This window comes from Macrobrachium rosenbergii, chromosome 57 (genome assembly GCF_040412425.1).
Source record: "Macrobrachium rosenbergii isolate ZJJX-2024 chromosome 57, ASM4041242v1, whole genome shotgun sequence".
In the NCBI taxonomy this organism is placed as follows: Eukaryota; Metazoa; Arthropoda; class Malacostraca; order Decapoda; family Palaemonidae; genus Macrobrachium; species Macrobrachium rosenbergii.
Genome location: NC_089797.1, coordinates 4,257,263 through 4,277,327, shown reverse-complemented (window position 1 = coordinate 4,277,327; position 20,065 = coordinate 4,257,263). Strand labels below are relative to the sequence as shown.

Below are 20,065 nucleotides of genomic sequence, written 5' to 3'. Positions count from 1 at the left end.
AAAAACTTATTAAAAAGTGCTCAGTGAAGTCTCCTGGTGGAAATTAGTATGGTAAAATGTAAGATACCAATTAAAGACACGATATTGCCGTCAGTGCATCTCATGCGGTGCACTGTAGGCAACACTTAAGGTTCAATGCTGCAAAAAAAAGTTTACCTTAGTTTTACCGGACCACTGAGCTGATTAACAGCTCTTCTAGGGCTGGCCCGAAGGATTAGACTTATTTTACGTGGCTAAGAACCAATTGGTTACTTAGCAACGGGACCTACAGCTTACTGTGGAATCCGAACCACGTTATAGCGAGAAATGAGTTTCTACCACCAGAAATAAATTCTTTGCTGCAACCTGTTGCATTCCTGTTAATGTACCTCAGTTCATATCATCTTTCTCCCATCTTACTTTCCATCCTCCTCCAACAGTTGTTTCATAGATCAACTGCGGGGCCTTCCTCCTGTTACACCTTTCAGACAATGTTTGCTCTTAATTTCCCTTTCAGTGCTGAATAACTTCGGAGGTCCCAGCGTTTGGCCCAAATTTTATATTCCAGTTCAAATTTACTCAGGCAAAGTAAAAGGAGGAATGAAGGAAATGTTTTTTTTTTTTTATCACATCGCCTGACACCAGAGCAAAGAAGCTGAGCAGAAGAATTGCTCACAATAGCTTTGGGAGCATAATTTAATGAATATATGTTTGATTAGAAATAAAACACATTGGGAATTTTTTTCAGTTATTATTTTAGAGAATGGCCTCATTCCGATTAGGCCACGTGAATAGGCCTAGGGCTACTTACAACAGCTCTGAAGCCAAACGACAACGACTGGCCCCACGTGAATAGGCCTAGGCCTACTTAAAAGAACCTCAAAGCCAAACTCCCAGTGAACACTCATGGAAAGGCTCCGGAAGAACCATCTACAGTCTTTAGACTAATCCAGCCGAAGGTCTCTGTAGATGGTCTCCTGTATCCACTTCAGGTATTTTGTGACCCGCACATTCACGTCCAGGACCACAAAGCCGGGGAAACACGACGCCCCGTTGCTCACGATGCCGTAGAGGACGTGGCGGCCATTGGAGCCTCTGCAGGTCACCGGTCCTCCGGAGTCGCCGGAACAAGGGTTTGAAAGGTAGTTCCAGAAGCAGGCTCCAGAAGACGTGTAGTGGCCGGAACCGTAGAAACGGTCGCACTCGATGTCTTCGATTGGGAAGGTCTTCGATATGTATGGAACTACTGCGGACTGCTGCAGGTGGAAAATACACAGACATTGATTTGTAAGCTATATATATATATATATATATATATATATATATATATATATATATATATATATATATATATATATATAAGTTAAGAAAAAACTTAATATATATATATATATATATATATAATATATATATATATATATATATATATATATTATATATATTTATATATATATATGTGTGTGTGTGTGTGTATGTATATATGTGCATATGTATAACTGAATCAGAAAATATGGAACGTGATGAATATATAAATAAAGATAAAATCATTCTTCACTGGAGTGCTCAGCTGGGTCCTTTACTTAAGATAAAATCAGCAGACTCTGCTAAGTAAAGGACCCAGCGTCCATATATTCCAGTGTTTCATTTCTAAAGACTCTGCTAAGTAAAGGACCCAGCGTCAAAAGGCCTCGCAGCACTCCAGTGTTTCCGTTTCCTTCTATGGATTTTATCTTTATATGTGTATGTATATGTATATATATATATATATATATATATATATATATATATATATATATATATATATATATATATATATATATATATATATATATATATATATATATATTATGTTTGTGTATGTGTAGTGTATATATATATACAGTATATATATATGTATTTATTTATTTATTGATACATACATACATACATACATATACATACACATACATATCCCCTGATTAAGCAGTGAATTATGTACTTGGTAGTTAGATGACTGAGGAGGTCGCTACCAGGGTTAAGAATTATGTGGGGGCAAGACCCTCTTAGTAGACATCGTAACAGTAGTTAAACTTTGGAACAGAGGTGAAGCTGTAACCTAAATCACTAGAAAGCCATTTTTATTTTTTCATTTTCGTTCTTATGAGGGATTCCCGCTGCAGTGATACACGTGCTGCTTTGGAACTTTCGTTTCCCGTCATATCTTATCGTAATGAGTATAGAGTGGATATTATTAATAAAAATACTCGTGTGTGCCTCCTCCGAACCTGGGCTAGAAAAATACGCCAGATTACCCTTCCCAATTGGTCTTTGATCTTAGAGATTGTTTTACTTTTAAAACCCTTACCTTAGTACATGAGAAAGTACTATTAAGAAATACTCGCGTGCTTCCTCCGGGCCTGGGCTAGAAAAAGACACCAGATATCCCGGCCAGGTTTTCCTCTAGTTACACCTTCCAAACCTACCTACCCTCAATTTCCTTTCCAGCTCTGAATGACCTCACAGGTCCCAGTGCTTGGCCTTTGGCCTAAACTCTGTATTCCATTCCAATTGGTCTTTGACCCTCAAAATGAAGAATTATGAAGCACTTACTGCCGAGTCATTGGTAGAAGTCCCCCATCCTGCAACTGTACAAGACTTCAGGCTGTCGTAGGAGTCCCCTATGTGGGGTAGGCAGACGGCCTGCGCTCGCTCGCCAAGTCTGGAATTATTATTAAATAAATTGCGTGGCTGAAATTAACAATTTTATTATTATTATTATTATTATTATTATTATTATTATTATTATTATTATTATTATTATTATTGTTGTTGTTGTTGTCAGTGGCCCCTGTGACCTTGTTCCATATGAATAGGGCTCATCTTCTGAATAATAATAATAATAATAATAATATTATATTATTATTATTATTATTATTATTATTATTATTATTATTATTATTATTATTAGGTAGTAAAACTCCACAATTATATAAATAAATTGTAGTAATATGCAATTGTGGAGTTTTATTATGTAACAGTTTATCACGATGTTGTGAATTTCCTAGTTATTATTATTATTATTATTATTATTATTATTATATTATATATTATCATTATTAGTTTCGCAGGATGGAGACTCATTCTTGTAATCATTTGAGAGAGAGAGAGAGAGAGAGAGAGAGAGAGAGAGAGAGAGAGAGAGAGAGAGAGAGAGAGAGGAGAGAGAGAGAGAGAGAAATTGACTGGTACCTGAAAACTGCTGGAAGGTGAGACTATAGCAGGTAAGATTACCCAGGGCAACTGAACAGGTACACCCACACTGACCCATCTTGCTCTACTCAGATATGGCACCGTTTTTGCCCAGATTTGACTGAATCACATTTTTGTTACAGTTTATGAATGATAAAATGTTTTCTTTTAAATCCAGAATCGTTTTCACCATGACAAGATTTCAGATTCGTTATTATATTCCATCATTGTTTTTCCTTGATAAGATTTTTGACTTTAGTCAGTCTAGCCAAGGGTGGGTTTAGGTTTAGGGGTGGGGTGGGGGCGGGGAGAAGTAAGCCCAAATCAGTACAGGTCGCAAGTCCGGATAAGTAGGGTGGGGGAGGAGAAGGGGGAATTGGATTCAGAAAGGGCATCCGTCCATAAAACATCTGCAAAACCAATTATGAAGTGAGCCATTCGAGATAAACAACAGCGACCCCGGCTAATGATTAAGCTGAGGAGAAGAAGAAGAAGAAGAAGAAGAAGAAAGAGCTAGACGATTCTCATCAAAAACAGCTACCCCGAAGAAGAAAGAGGTAGACGATTCGCATTGAAAACAGCGACCCCAACTGGGGATTAAGCTGAAAAAAAGAAGAAACAGCTGTACTAGTCTCATTAGAAACAGCAACCCCAACTAGGTAGGAATTAAGCTGAAAAGAAGAAGGAACAGCTGTATGAGTCTCAGTAAAAACAGCAACCCCAACTAGGTATTAAGCTGAGAAGAAGAAAAGGAAGAAACAGCTGTACTACTCTCATTAAAAACAGCAACCCCAACTAGGGGTTAAGCTGAGAAGAAGAAGAAGAAGGACTAACCTTATTCCTCTGCCATTAACGGGTTCGAGTTTGAGAAGAACAATGTCATTATCGAACATGGTAACTTCCTCATTGGCTTCATGTATCCACACCTTATCGATGAAGAAGTCCTGGAAAGGGGATTTAGATTATTAATTTCATAATGCTATTCTGCCCGTAGCGGGATAGTGCCACCAGTGCACCATGCACGGTGCACTGTAGGCATGACTTCAGGCTCTTAGCTGCAACCCCTTTCGCTCCTCTTACTGTACCTCCGTTCATATTGTCTTCCTTCCATCTTACTTTCCTCAGCCCTCTCCTACCAGTTGTTTCATGGTGCAGCTGCGAGGCTCTCCTTCTGTTACACCTTTCAAACCTTTTACTCTCAGTTTCCCTTTCACCACTGAACGACCTCACCATAGGTAGCAGCACTTGGCTTTCAGCCTAAATTTTATTTTCCATTCCATTCCCTACTACTGTTCTGATTGTCATTGTCTGACTTTTATTATCTGAAAGTGTTCTTTCTTTGGGGCAAATTTCATTAAAGGATTTAAAAACTACTGAGGCTAGAGGGCTGCAAACTGGTATATTGATCATCCACCTCAAGTCATCAAACATAGCAAATTGCAGCCCTCCAGCCTCAGTATTTTTTATTTTATTTAAGGTTAAAGTTAGCCATGATCGCGCTTCTGGCAACGATTTGGGATAGGCCACCACCGGGCAGTGGTTAAAGATTCGTGGGCCGCGGCTCATACAGCATTATACCGAGATCACCGAAAGATTGATCTATTTTCGGTGGCCTTGATTATACGCTGTAGGGGTTTCTTCGGCTGATTTTTTACTTGTTTTATTTTCGTCTTAGTACCACTTCTCCAAAAGTAATATCAAGACGAAAACCTAATTCCTTTGTGTGCAGGGTTATGTAAGTGCCCGACGTAAAAAAAATGCCATTGTAAACAATAAAATTGACGACTTTCTTTGTAAATGACAAAGGATTGGTGTGGCCAATTCCTACCCTGTAACAGAGCAAATTGAAAAGGAAGAAAAATAGAATGATCTGACTCTGTACTATGTCCCTGGGAAGGGTGCTTCCCTCGCTCTTATACAGGCCTAACTTTCAGCTGCTGTTTCAATTTGTTTACAGGATTTATTTCCTGAATTTTGACTCTACTTTGCCTCTCCTCTGCTCTGTTCAGCTTTCTCTTTCCACACAGTGGCATTACATTCTGAGGAATCCGTTTTAGTAACTTAACTAATAGAAAATGACAATAAATTGAACCTTCTGTCCTGTCCTTCTGCGCTGTAAATGTTCCACATTAAACAACAAAGAAATAGAAAAGGAGAATAAGTTAGACCTTCTATCATGTTCCACATTAAACAACAAAGAAATAGAAGGTGAGAATAACTTGAAACTTCTGTCATGTTCCGCACTAAACAACAACGAAGCCATGTACATTGTCATCCCACCTGCTGGAAAGGTTCGTCGTAATTGTTGTTGTATTCTGCCACCCTCACGATGTAGTCCAGTTTCCCTTGGACTTGGAAACAGTGGGCAGCAGACAGGACATAGTACTCTGAGATGATGACAGCGCCGCAGTTGTGTATGTAACCTGTCTGGAAGTGGAAGAAGAAGAGGGGGCCATTTGATCTCGTGCTGTAGATACAGGGTGAGTAAAATTCTAGAGCCAATTCACTGAAAGCCTTGACATTTGAAAGACCTTTTACTGGAAGACTTTCCCCTGGAAATCTCGAAATTTCAAAAGGCTTTTTACTGGAAACCTTGAAATTCGTAAGACTTTTCACTGGAAGCCTTGAAATTCGAAAGACTTTCCAGTGAAATCCTTGGTATATGAAACTTTCCATTCAAAGCCTTGAAATTCAAAAGACCTTCCACTGGAAGCCTTGACATTTGAAAAGACTTTCTACTGAAAACCTTGAAATTCGGGAAGAAATGGATGAAGGTATTCTTCTAATGCAGGTGGAGTTGAAGGGTTGTTTGGTTAACTGGTTAAAACCAACCTCGGTTGTGTAACTAGTGTGAGCTCTAATTTCACCTGTTGAATTTCAGGGCATTCAGTGGACAGTAAATCAAAGTTTACCAGTAAATAAAGTAACAGGTATATAGAATCTACTGTAATAGCCACAGCTCCATCTTTGCTTCAGTTTTCTTAAGCTCTTTTGAATACGATTTTACCACTTTTAGCCTTGACTCCGACAGGTAAAACTTGAGATTAACATGTGTCCTAATCCCAACCAGGGAGAATAATGCCTCATTCACGTCCTGGCAGCTTGCAAGACAAAAATGTTACGAGATCAAAGCAACAAAACTCTAAATCTAGAAGCCTCACGGGAGTCCTGAACTGAAGGGCGACTAGCCAAGGAACGTCGAACTGGGAAGACACTGTTCCTCCTCTGATTTTGGCAAGGTTCGTCAGAAATCGGTTGGAGGCGTCCACGGGTTGCCCACAGTCACGGGGTAGTACTGCTCTGAGGAGCTTATCCACAGACTTCTTTTCTCTGTGGAGTCAGTGGAAAGCTTGACAGTCGTTTTTTGCTGAGGTTTTCCAGGTTATTATTGCATGAATATGTCAAAAACGGCTTGGAAACATTGCTTATGTACACTCAAGAATATTTACTCCTGTATAGTAAAAATAGTTTGTTCTGTTTGGTGATTGTGGTTATGTCGTTAGTGTAATCAGAATTATTGAGATAAACAACCCATCACTTTTGTCTAGCCCAAGTCCCAAAGGAACAAGCTAAACGGAATTTGGAAGAAAGAAGGTGTATAACCTAATCTCTAAAAGGAGCCTTCTAAAACTGAGAATGCTGTGACTCTTGGACAAAACGTGCATAAAGTTTTCTTTTATTACCTGAAACACGACACATATGCCGTATCCTGAGGCGTGCATGTGATGTTGGAGACTAAAATCTTGCATTCCTGAATATTTTTTTCATACCCTTTGCAGTCTAATAGGAAATTCCAGATAAAAGCAGATTCCACTCCTGGGGGAGACTCTTTGCGTGACGTGGCTTGCAGAGGATCATGGCCGAGCATCCTGCAAATGACCTGGGAAGAAAGGAAGAAGTTACTTTGTTTAAGAAGAAGAAGAACTTCTATGGTGGGAGGTTTCGTGGGAAAGATGCCTGGCAGTGATTCTACCTGTCGACTTCCCTAACCACTCTAACCTAACCTGACCTAACCTAAGCATTCTTAGCTAAGCGGAGGATTAGCTCATAGACTTTTTCCACTAGTAAAAGTGTCTCTTCTCCGCTCATTGTACACGTACACACAACCTTATTTTCTTATAAATTATTTATCTGAGTTCCTTCAGGGTTATCAAATTTACAGTTTAATTGACAACATTAGATGTTTGGGCCATCATGTGGTAGTATTTCATGTGAAAGGAAAATTATCAGTAATCTCAAACTCCAGCGAATGTAAGCATGAACAAGCCATTTAAGTCAGCATTTCAAGGAGACAGTGTGGTATTGTTGGGGAATCATTTTGCAATATCTCCTAATCCAAAGAAAATAGATCTGGTTTCAAATAATCACAGAAGGTTGTAAGTTCAAGCAAGCAGTGTGAGTCAGTTTCCACAAGAATAGATGATTGTTTTGCTTCTTTAACTTACGTTATAGAGTTTTATTACCAGTAAAATAATATTACATCTCTAAATGAAGATCGACTAATCTTTCAAAAAACAATACTGTGTTTAGGAGAACATAATGCTTGATTGTGAAATGTTAAAGGTGGAAACTCAAATGGATAAGGAAGAACAGGCTGGCTAATCCCGGAGAAAATTACTAACATCGTAGGAAGACTGGACAAAGTAGCAGTAAAAGGTGAAAAAAGCTCATCTTCAGTAACCCAAACACAATAGCATCTAGTCACTTGCTTCCCTTACCTGGGCATCCAGATCGTCGAATCCTAAGCCGCAAATGGCTCCTGGTGAAGGGAGGCTGGTGGAGCTGACCTCCACATGCCCGGCCTTACTCTTGATCTTGCTTTTGGGACCAACCAGGTGAACGTCTAGATTCTAAAAAGTGAGAAGCATCGACTGATATGTAAAAGGAAGGAATGATATGTGTTTGCCGTAACAATACTGCCTTTTGCCGTAATGGAAGTTTTCTGTAACTGTTACAGAATGGCCAGTGCATTTAATTATAAATCTATTTATTCCATGTTAATGTTTTATATCCTAGGTTGTAAGGACACAGAATCACTCTTGTATGGCTAGAAACCCAGAATCTTACTACTCTCTCACCCCTGTAGATCATGGCAAAAGGTTTCATCATCATAGGAATCCCAGCATCTCATTGAGTATGGTAACAATCCCAGCATCATTGCCCAGCAAGGTAGAAAATGCCTTGCTCCAGACAAATAGCAAGCTAAAGTATTCTTCTTTGGCATGGCAAAAGCTTTCTTACCCCAGTATGGCAGAAAACTCCAGCAATTGCACTAACAGAGCAGTTGCTGCCTTCTTTCCAGACGAATTCCGGACACTGTGCGAGAGAAGCTTCTGAACCACTACAGGAAAATTTTGTGAAGAGTATGGGTTCAGAACCCACTCCAAAGTAAGCACCCATGATTGCTTGCACCATGCCTCCTCCATAGCCAAGATTCCTGCACACAATCTGAATAAAATAATAATAATAATTTGCAGTAATAAGTTTTTTTTCTCAGAATATTTTCAGTAATAAACTATTTTTCTCAGAACATTTTCAGTAATAAACTATTTTTCTCAGAAATTTTTAAGTAATAAACTATTTTTCTCAGAACATTTTCAGTAATAACCTATTTTTCTCAGAACATTTTCAGTAATAAATTCTTTTTCTTAGAACATTTTGAGTAATAAGTTATTTTTCTCTGAACAACGTGCCTTCTTAACTATTGATCTTTGTATCAGAATCAGCGTGCCCTTCAGGGCATTTTGCTATTCCTCATGTACAGAGGAGAAAATAAATTCAAGTTGAAAGTCACTAAAAAAATGAAATTGTTGAATAAGTTTCATTCCTCTCCTCAGAAGCCTGAAAATCAAACTTACTTCAGCCTCGGCTTGATCAAAGAACGGATGGCATATCGCACTCCAGGTTCTATTGTACTTGAAGTAGATGTTTCCAGCAATCGTGTTCTCTGGGTAGATGATGTCTAGGGTGGAATCCAGGCGGACGATTCCTTCTTTGTTGCACAGCTTCTCATCTTCATCGCTGTCGTGGTCAAGAAATGAAGGACAATAATGTGCATGATTCTTTTATTGAAAGGCAACCTCAAGCCCTAATTTAGCCTGTCCCTGGTGGAAACAAGATCAACACGAACACTCAGAAGAAGGTGTACCTCACCAAGGGCACTTGCATATGTCGTCGTTTGGAAAGTAGTTAAGCCACCAGAGACGTCAGCCTTTGTTGATTGCTTCTGTTAGTGAGTTGATACAACACTGGCATGGAAATGCAGTGGTTAGTGTTTCAAATCCTCAAGGAAGTGATTGTTGTTAGCAACTATTTAAAGTTAAATAGCCTGCTTATCATTACTGTTATCAGCCCAAAGTCTGAGTTTTTAATGGTGCATCAGAATGGAAAATTTAAACTTTAGGCCAAGAATATTAATAATTTAGCAGGTCATTTTATTTGAAGCAGTTGCTAACAATGACCTCTTCCGTGAGGATTTGAGCCAACACCGTATCCACTCACAGAAGGCATAAAACAAGGTCTAGACCTTGACATAAAAAGGGAAGAACCGTATATGCTTTTGCGCATACTGTACTTGGAAACATTGAGAGCACCACTGCACTCACACCTATGGTTTCATTCCCTTCCTGCCTTGTCATGTTCTGCCCTAGTTATTGAGGTCCTTCACACAATTTGGGTAATTTTTTATAGTGACATCCCAGATTAGGCTCTAACATTCTGATCAGCTGAGCGTAGATAAGAGCGTCGTTTAATGGGACAAACAGCATCCTTTCTGAACGGGGTACACAGGGATTTACCGGTGGCCTTTTGTTTACAAGTTCTGGACTTACGTCAGTTTGGAGATGTTCGAATCTTTTTGTGATTTCTGCTATTTTCGGGACCCTGTTACCCTGAGAGTAAGTCATCTCAACAATTTCTGTCACATAAGTAGGTGACCAAGGGTGGTTATTTGCCAAATTTCGTGAAGTTCTGACACTTGAACCCAAAAGAAGCTCAATATTATTAATAGTTCGTACCTTCCATTTGCGCAGTCGCCGATTCCGTCACAGACACTCGACTCAGGAATGCAGGGACTGGAAGAGAGAGTCTCCAGGTCGCAAACGAAATTGCCGTCTGAGCAGCCGGGAATATCGCCGCTTGTTTGGCAAACAACGCCAGCAACCTGTCGTTTGTTTCACAAAGAAATTAAGATTGAGATGAAGGGAATGGCAGCAGTAAAACACAGATTTTCATAAAGAAATTTAGAGCAAGCATAAACATTTCTGTGCGCATTAGCATAGATAAACAGAAGTAAATTAAAATTAAAATTGACAGGGATTGAGTTTATAACAGCTTATCCAGAGACATTGATGCTCCGGAATTGAAAATTCAAACTCAACGGCATCTCAACTCACCTCTGAAATGTCACACTTATCAGGCTGGTTTTCAGAGAGAATGCACTGAGTAATGTCGGATGGCCCACTCGTATCTGGACAGTCCAAATTGTACATTGACCGCCACCCTTCGGGATCCCATCCTGCAGGAGAGGATAAGAAATACCCAGCTTTTAACTTTACCCCAGAAACCAATACAGTGCTTGCAAGCCTGGCTTGAAGGAGAGGATAAGAAATACCCAGCTTTAAACCTTACCCCAGAAACCAATACAGTGCTTGCAAGCCTGGTTTGAAGGAGAGGATAAGAAATACCAAGATTTAACCTTAACCAGAAACCAAAGGAGTGCTTTCAGGCTTGCAACAGTTTCTAGGAGCATGATTTGAGCGAGAATTGCTTACGGTGAGGCCCGTAGAGCTGAAGATTATGTTGCATGGCATAGGTGAGCGCTTAGAATATGTATAAACTGTAACTTTTTACTTGTCCAATTTCCATTACTGAATCGTGTTTACTTTCCAAAATTTGTGTGGAAAAATGCGTCCTCTTCCTCCCACCCTGTTCTAGTTACACCGTTCAGTGACAACGAAATTCTAATAAAAAAAAAAACTTGAAACGCGCTCATTCTGTGACTCCGCCTTCCTAGCGAGAACTTACGAGAAGATTGTTGCTGTCCGAAGAAGTTTTGGCGGGTAAACCTAAGAGCCCTCGGGAAACCGAGCCTTAGGCACACGGCGTTTGCTTCGGCCATTCCGAAATCATCGTCACACAGGGGCAGGAGTTCCATGTCCTTCCCGGCTGATACCTTCAAGAAATAAATAAGTAAATAAATAAATAAATATCTCTAACAATAGCAACATTCTGTCTTCTACATTGAAGGAAGAAGCGAAATCAAACCCGTTGGGATTTTAGGAGACTTATTTTTACTATTATATAAGCAAAGCGTTTTAAAAAATCTTAATAATGAGCAATGAACTTCATCGGCTAGCTTCTACTGATAGAACCCCTTATGGGGGGGTAGGCCTATGCCGCCAGTGCATCATACGAGGTCCACTGTACCTTTCGGCCATTAGTTACAACAACTTCCATTCTTTTTACTCTACCTCCGTTCATATTAACTCTTCCATCTAATTTTCCATCTTCTCTTGGCAGGTACATTTTGGTGCAACTGCGAGGCTCTCCTTCTGTTAAACCTTATAAAGCTTTTTACTCCCATTTTCCCTTTTAGCGCTGAATGAATTCACCATAGATCTAAGCGCTTAGCCTTAGGCCTAAATTTTATATCCCATTCCACTCCTCTGAAAGAGTTTCTTGCTAGGCGAGTCGGTAGAGTTGTCGGCTAGCACTCGTTAGACCCGAGTTCGATTCTCCGGCCGGCTAATGAGGAATTTATTCCTGGTGATAGAAATCCATTTCTCACTATAATGCGGTTCGGATTCCACAATAAGCTGTAGGTCCCGTTGCTAGGTAACCAATCGGTTCTTAGCCACGTAAAAATAGGTCTATAATCCTTCGGACCAGCCCTAGGAGAGCTGTTAATCAGCTCAGTGGTCTGGTAAAGCTAAGGTATACTTAACTTCTACTGAAAGAACAGGAAAGCTGCAAAAATTAATACACACAACAACGAACAAGTAAATCAAGCGAAAGATGAGGAAGAAAATCAATATACCAATAACAAATACACCGTGTCTGAGTGCACCATCAAGCAACGTATCTCAAAACCCCAAAACGCGGACAGTCATCGTTTACAGAGACTCTGACGCAATCCGCTGTCTATAGCAAGGAAACGGATATCCTACAATAATAACTAAGAAGTCTCTTACCATGACGTTTCCTTCTGAGGGATCCTTTCCTCCTTGAAGCTCGATTTGGCCAACCTTGAGAACTCTGAAAGTCTGCAAAAAGGAAAATAGAAAAATAAGTATTTTATAAGCGTTATAAGTGTAAATATATAGTATTAGAGCGTGCGGTCAGGAAGAGTTTACGTGAATATATATTACATTCTAGTTTATATATATATATATATATATATATATATATATATATATATATATATATATATATATATATATATATATATATATATATATATTAAAATAAAACAAATATGCTACAAGAACAGCATATCGGTCTAGTGCTCCATATACTCATACAAATCAATATAAGCAAGCTGTCGTATGGAAAAATACAAAGGAAATGTATTTCATGATGATAGCATTAAAGTCAATATTATTCGGTGTCATGTAATTAAGAAAAATGCTCAGAGCGATTTTGACTTGAATCATAGCCTCTCTCTCTCTCTCTCTCTCTCTCTCTCTCTCTTTGGCACTGGTACCCATATTGACCTTGGTGTTATGGCGGCAGAAAGCCAGGGACCTAGCAGATGTACCCGAAACGCTGACAATGTTATGCGTATGCGCATGCGCGCATCTTACACTCACCTGTGACGTCACTGATGACAGGTAGACAATCAACAGAAGGATATTCCAATGCGCCAGCCTTCCCCATGGTACCATAGTCATGTCACTGTATTATCTGCCAATAAATGAATAAATAAGTAAATAATAAAGTATTTTTTGACCAGTTAGTACTAATTTTCTTCTGATGTCTCCATTACATGGGGCAGCTTACTACATGGTTGGAGAATGTGTGTGTGTGTGTGTGTGTGTGTGTGCAGGTGTGTAGGTGCTTTGTAAGTTTTGATTTTAACTTTTTGGTTATGTTTAGTTTCTAGTTTTTTGTTATAGCATTATGTAATAAACATTCCCCTTTTTACACAGTCTACCTGTGGATGTGCAATTAGAGCCTCAAAAGCTCAGTTCACTTGGTATTTTAATTTATTAATATTTTTATGTTTGATTGTGGAATTATCAGTTTATCTTTTTTTCTAATAACTGATCTCGTCTTTCCGTATTTCCTATTATTTTCTGCAACTTCTTTCAAATGAACACCTTGTTCTTTGGGAGCTTGATTTCAAGTCGATGGCCCCTGTAGGCGTGCTCCATATGAATAGGGTGTATCTCAGTAATAATAATAATAATAATAATAATAATAATAATAATAATAATAATAATAATAATAATAGTACAAGTAAGGCATTTTTCGATGGTTATCAGTACAGTTTCCAGGCTGTTCTTTTAACATAATTCTCGTTTTTGGGGAGGGGGTCGTTACGTCGAGTTCCACCCTTCCATGATGGCCAGCTATCGGTGCAAGGTAGGACGCCTCACAATCCATTGGTTCGGAGTAGTAGGAAAATGCTCTTTCACGCCATGCAAGGCCTCACTGCGATGCAGTAAGGTGAAGAAGTTGCCACGTCAGGGGAGATACGACAATTACCCAGTGGTTAAAAAGGAGTTTTTCTTCTTCTCCTGTCATTTTCTAAGACCGAAATCACGACAACAGATCGATTTGCTCTAGCTAGACCGAGTGACTTTGCAGCTTCACAGCAGTCTTCCCTCCCATCCCCTCCCCCCTAGACCTCCCGAGATACCACAGGGGGAAGTCACAGACTACACGGTCAACTGGCTGCTAGACCAATCCTTCATGCTGTTCACTTGCAGTGTGGAATTCTGTCATCACCTGGGTGAAGTCCATTAACACATTATGCTTGAGGTTCCATGCTTGTTTTGTACAGCCTTGCGCATTCACCGGAATCACCGAAGCGAGAGTATATGGTACTATTGCCCTACAGCGAGATGGTGGCTGATTCAGCCATTCTTTCCGTATTGCCTGTATGTTGGAAAGATGGCCACTGTATCTTTGCATATAACTTTGCTAAAGAAGTGACTGGGAAATAAAATCCCTTCTTTCATTTGGATGAATGGACATAATATCTGTGGCGTTACAAAAGCCTTGGCCTACTCATGGCATAGCTTCTGCACGTAATATGACCTTCCACGTCATGGGTTGAGTTCTTTCGCCTGACGGGACTCTTTTTAAGCATACTAAATTCCGTCCTTCCTTATTTATGCCATAAATCGCTCATTTGTTTTTATCTATTTAATTCACTCCTCTCTTTCTCACTCAAGGGTGCGTTGTTTTATTCATTTTATTGTACTCTTCTGTGCTTTTTGTGTTTTCTATTTATCAAATAGTTCTGTACTGTACGTAAACTTGATAGGCCTTTGGCTTTAGGTCTAAGTAATTTCTGTGTATTCTTTGGACCTAAAATCAAAGGCCTATCAAGTTCACATACCGTAGAGCACCCATATGATAAAAAAGCACAGAGCATAATTACATTCCACTTAAAATGAACGAGGGACTACGATACTTTCTTTTGGAGCTTTTAGAAGACTTATTAACTCTGTCCTGATTCCTCGGATTTATGTTCAGCTCATCTGTCCTGTGGAATATGAAGCATTATTAAGAGTTACGATAAACCCAAGAGGCCTGGAACAAGCGGCAATGGAAGAAAAATGAAATACTGAAATCTCTTAGATTTACGAACTTCAAGGTCGTCCTGCTAGTAATTTCCTACTGCTTTTAGGGGAACCTAGACGGGTAAGGGTCTAAGGAAAGTCCCTGTGCCACCCTTTTGTTTACAAAATTCTAGTCAGTTTACCTTGAGCTTATTTCTAGTCGGCCTGATCAGTATTATATAAGATATAAACCTTTTCTCGTGTGTTTCCTGAACTGAATGTAACCCATCGTTTCATTCAACTGTCAAACCAAAATAACAAATATTTGACAATTTAGTAAATAAATTTTGATGTCTTAAGACATGTAATTGAAATGTTTGTTTATCTTAAAGCAATTCTCTTTGATTTTGGCTTAGAATTTTTAGAAATCTTTATACTTGGTAATTAACATATTGCTATATTTCCCCTTCAGCAAAATAACATTACAAATAATATAGTGCAATTACAAAACCTATTCGTACTTTTGTTAGAACCAACCAAACATTCATATAGACTTAGCACAAGAAACTTATTCAAATAATTAAAACAACACTTGGTATTATAGCTTGATGCTTCGCGAAACAGTCACAGAAACCTATATACAGGTGAAGCTTATAGGCCTATAACCTCCATATTTCGATGAAGAAGCGCATAGGCCTATACCTTGATACTTCTGTAAAGACCCACTTATCCTTAAGACTTGATGTTTCGATAAAGGAGCACATAAAATAAATGCAAAGATAAAGAAAAAATAACATTGGTCTAATGAAATGTATATATCAGTGGTTCTCAATCTGTTTTTAGTGTTGGTACCTTAACTAATGTAATCCTTACCGTGGCATCCTATCTTTACCATCCCACCATATAGCATGAATTAACACACACACACACACACACACACATATATATTATATATATATATATATATATATATATATATATATATATATATATATATATATATATATATATATTAAAGTAGACACACTGATTATAATTATATGAAGACTTCTGCAAACTTTTTTCTTTTTTACGAATGTTCATTGAGATGATCTAGCCAGGACAAAATTCATGACAATCTTGCGGCACCCCTAGGCACTGTCTGTGACAACCCGGGGTGCCGCGGCACCCAGTTTTAGAATCACTGAATGAGAATGTGTCTATCAATTAAATAATGTACTTTGATAAAAGCGGAATTAATTTGTCTTTAAAATGTATATTTTGATAACTAAGGAGACAAACAAAAAAAAAACATATTAATTTGGATGAATAAAAACGCCCATTGGCCTATTTGAAGTACACGTGGCGATAGACGCATTGGTATGTAGGCCTTAGATGTGAATGATTCGATAAGAAAAACACACTGTACTGGAAAAAGAAAAATATCCTCGATAAGTTCAGAAGCGCGTATGATGTTCAGTGTATCATTTCCAATCCAATGTTGGCAAAACGACGCCAGGTCTTCAAACCAATAAACACAGATGAAGACGAAAGTCACCTCTCAAGAGGACGCTGAGCCAACAACCGCAAGCTGGCAAGGCTACACCACAACTAATATCTTTATTCGGCGTCTTTTCTGGCGTGACAGGCGCTGTGGTTCACGCGAAAATGGCTTCGGATACGGATCCCAGATCGGAGAAACGATTTAGACGCGAAAGCAGAGCCTCAATTGGCCCCTCTAAATGCTGGTTGGCGGTGGGCGGATGGTGTGACTTGGAGGGAGTTGATTCGGAACTCGAGTTCCTCAATTCTCTCTCTCTCTCTCTCTCTCTCTCTCTCCACTTGGTGGAGAGAGAGAGAGAGGCAAACTATTTACAGCTGAACCAGGTTCCAATAATAATATAATAGTAATAATAATGATAATAATCCCAAACTATTTACAGCTGAACCAGGAACTGTTTTCTCTCTCTCTCTCTCTCTCTCTCTCTCACACACACACACACACACACACACAAGCAACATAAGGCCTCTCTATAAAGTAATAGTTCCTTCATTTACGCCAGGAAGTCATTTAGGTCTAGGCTTAGGTTAGCACGAGTACTGACTCTTCTCACAAATTGCTGTCATTATTACTTTCCTAAAGCCTTGGCGGTACTCTGACATTGATTTTAATCGCAGAACTCGTACCGTAACTTTTGTTTTTTGTTGTTTGTAGATTGTAGACTATCATTTACATTTCCTGACTTTGGTGTTTTTTATACTCAGATTCTTGCGCCTTGCCAAAATTTAAGGGGGACCACGAGTCCCCATTTTTTCCTCAACTTGGCTGCGCCCATGGGAATCTCTCTCTCTCTCTCTCTCTCTCTCTCTCTCTCTCTCTCTCTCTCTCTCACACACACATTAATAAAAAAAAATGAACCTCACTCCAAGACAGGAGTAACATGGAACGGAATAGACAGTGTATAACAACCATATATGAAATCTACCAAAATTCCTTGCAACAAGGACTTTCTTGACCTTTATTTTCATTCACTCACTTGACGAGTGGAAAACCCTACCGACCTCTCGCTTACCGGGCCATGATCTCCAGGAGTTTTGGGGGTTGGGACGTGTTTACCGAAGAAAGGGCGGGAACGAGATGTCAAGCTGAAACCATTTTAGAACGTACGAGTACTGCGCCATAGTTGAACGGTTCCTTGTCACCAAATATTTGTAATGTAACGGATTGTTATTTGACTCAGGGCTGCATTTTGGCTTTCTCCTAAAAAACTAAGTGTCCGAAACCCGTTGGAAGTGCTTTGAAATATTCCTGCTAAGACAGGAATAACGCAAATTAGAAATGAGAACGTGTAAAGCACTTAGGTCTAGATTAGGTGAGAAGACCCCAGACTCATTTGGATGTGAACAATGAGACGGGAGGGTATTATCCATTAAAATTGTCACTTGTGACTTTCAGTCAACATATTGAAAGAAATTACAGTTATAATGTATGCAAGATACACACACACACACACACACACACACAAGCAAGCAGAGAGAGAGAGATATTTTGTTGTTTTCTAAAGCACCAATTGTATGACCATATAATTTTCCTGTCTTTCAGTCGAATAGTTTGATGAAAACTATTGCGACTTATACAAACCTCGTGCATTTTTCAGTTATATGAATGAGTTCATTAGAATTCCCATAAATGTTATAACTGTTACTGAACTTTCCTTTGGAACATTATTGAATAGTTTTATGCATAATTTTCTTCAGGAACCATACCTCAGAGAGGGGTACACACACACACACACACACACACACACACACACACACACACACACACACACACACACACACACATACAGGCTATTGATGGCTGCATGGAAGGGACAAAAACGTATATTTTGCAGTTATTTATTGCACTACAGTGCTATAAACAATTATCTGATAACATATACGTGGAAATACTCGCGTACCGTACTATCACAAAAGATAGGGCCATGTCAATGCATTTTCTATTGCACCTGCTTGTAATATCAGTTCAGAATTAAAATTCTGAGAGTCAGTAGACGATAATCAAAAGCGTTAGATTTTCAAAATGCCACACGTGACGTAGGGAGGGCCATTTAAATCTTGAAATATATAATGATCCCGATTGACTCTTTCTAGCATTGTAGATAAGAAAAAGGGTACTTTCTGGTCCACTGGGATTTGGGAAAGTGTTGGGTTTCCTGGGACAGTGGGACCGTTCTCTGTGTGCCGATGTTATAAACACACGTCCATTTATTAATTCAAAGAACCTTCCTTTATCTATTTCCGCCGGGGAGAGAGGACCCAGCACTAAAATTCATTGTCAACAAAACAATCATTTTCATGTTATATCTCCTTCTACAGGATATAATATCCGTATGAGAAGATAAAAAAAAATGATTTAGCCAAACGTGAGATACTTCGTTATCCACGAGGAAAGACGACGTTATGTCACAAGTACTATTCTCATTTATTTTCGTCTTATTCTGGTGATGGAGTTTTTGATTAAGGAGCCTTCCTGTTGCTCTCAGATAAAGGTATCTTTTTCTCACGAGGAATCTCGTCTTCATGTTTTAGAATCAGCTGCTTTTGATGTAAACTTTCCTTCAGAATCCAGTATGCCTCTGTTGATATGAGAGAGAGATAGAGAGAGATTCATCCTCCGTCAAAATATTATTATTATTATTATTATTATTATTATTATTATTATTATTATTATTCAGGAGATGAACCCTATTCATATGGAACAAGCCCACCAAAGGGGCCACTGACTTGAAATTCAAGTTTCCAAAGAATATTAAGGTGTTCATTAAGAAGAAGTAAGAGGAAATAAAGGGAAATACAGAAAGAAGAGATCTCACTTATTAAAATGAAAAATGATTTAATAAATAGATAAAAATGTATTAAAATGCAAGGAGAATAGTACTAGGTTAGTAATGCATTGCATCTTCGCTTGAACTTTTGAAGTTCCAATCGCACGACGTTCTCAGGGAGACTGTTCCACAATCCAACGGTGTGAGGAATAAAAGGATGGAATGAGAAATGGCCGAATTATAGCTTGTGTTAATATTGTTGGGGCAAAGTCATACTAGTAAAGGCTTTTCATAATTTAATCAGCGACTTGCTTCTATATAACTTTAACAATTACATGGAGGAACTGGCATAGGCCTATTCGTGAACACTGTATTGAATCGCACTGAACAACTGACTGGATGAAAGTCCGCAAGTAAATTATTAGCACATAATTGACAACTGTGTCTTTCATCGTATTAATCATATCAGTGCTGTTATGTAAAAAGGTATTTAAGTATTCAGTATTACTGAAATGATCATGAATAGATTGATGTCGATACTACAAACATAATAAAAAAAAGAGTATTTAAAGAAAACTTATAACCTATTATTGTTAGTGTTATTGAGACTAGACTTAGTAACTATACACTGTACACTGTATGCTTTCCATGGAGCTTCGTGTTTGGTACCAGTCTTTTGATATATATATATATATATATATATATATATATATATATATATATATATATATATATATATATATATATATATATATATATATATATATATATATATATATATATATATATATATATATATACATGATCCGTTTGACACTTCTC

At 38.5% G+C, this 20,065-nt stretch overlaps 1 protein-coding gene across 1 annotated transcript; it reads right to left on the bottom strand.

Moving 5' to 3' along the window:
* Positions 1 to 714: 714 nt before the first annotated feature.
* Positions 715 to 16,590, bottom strand: LOC136837031 (neurotrypsin-like). The gene is made up of 15 exons (XM_067101580.1): positions 16,474 to 16,590; positions 13,017 to 13,110; positions 12,399 to 12,470; positions 11,233 to 11,380; positions 10,602 to 10,723; positions 10,224 to 10,369; positions 9,066 to 9,228; positions 8,449 to 8,655; positions 7,926 to 8,057; positions 6,891 to 7,087; positions 6,369 to 6,537; positions 5,488 to 5,634; positions 4,042 to 4,151; positions 2,569 to 2,677; positions 715 to 1,235 (listed from the first exon to the last, which is right to left on the bottom strand). The coding sequence occupies exons 2-15, from the start codon at positions 13,095 to 13,097 to the stop codon at positions 924 to 926; spliced, it is 2,115 nt and encodes a 704-aa protein (XP_066957681.1). The 5' UTR covers positions 13,098 to 13,110; positions 16,474 to 16,590; the 3' UTR covers positions 715 to 923.
* Between the last annotated feature and the right edge of the window lie 3,475 nt (positions 16,591 to 20,065).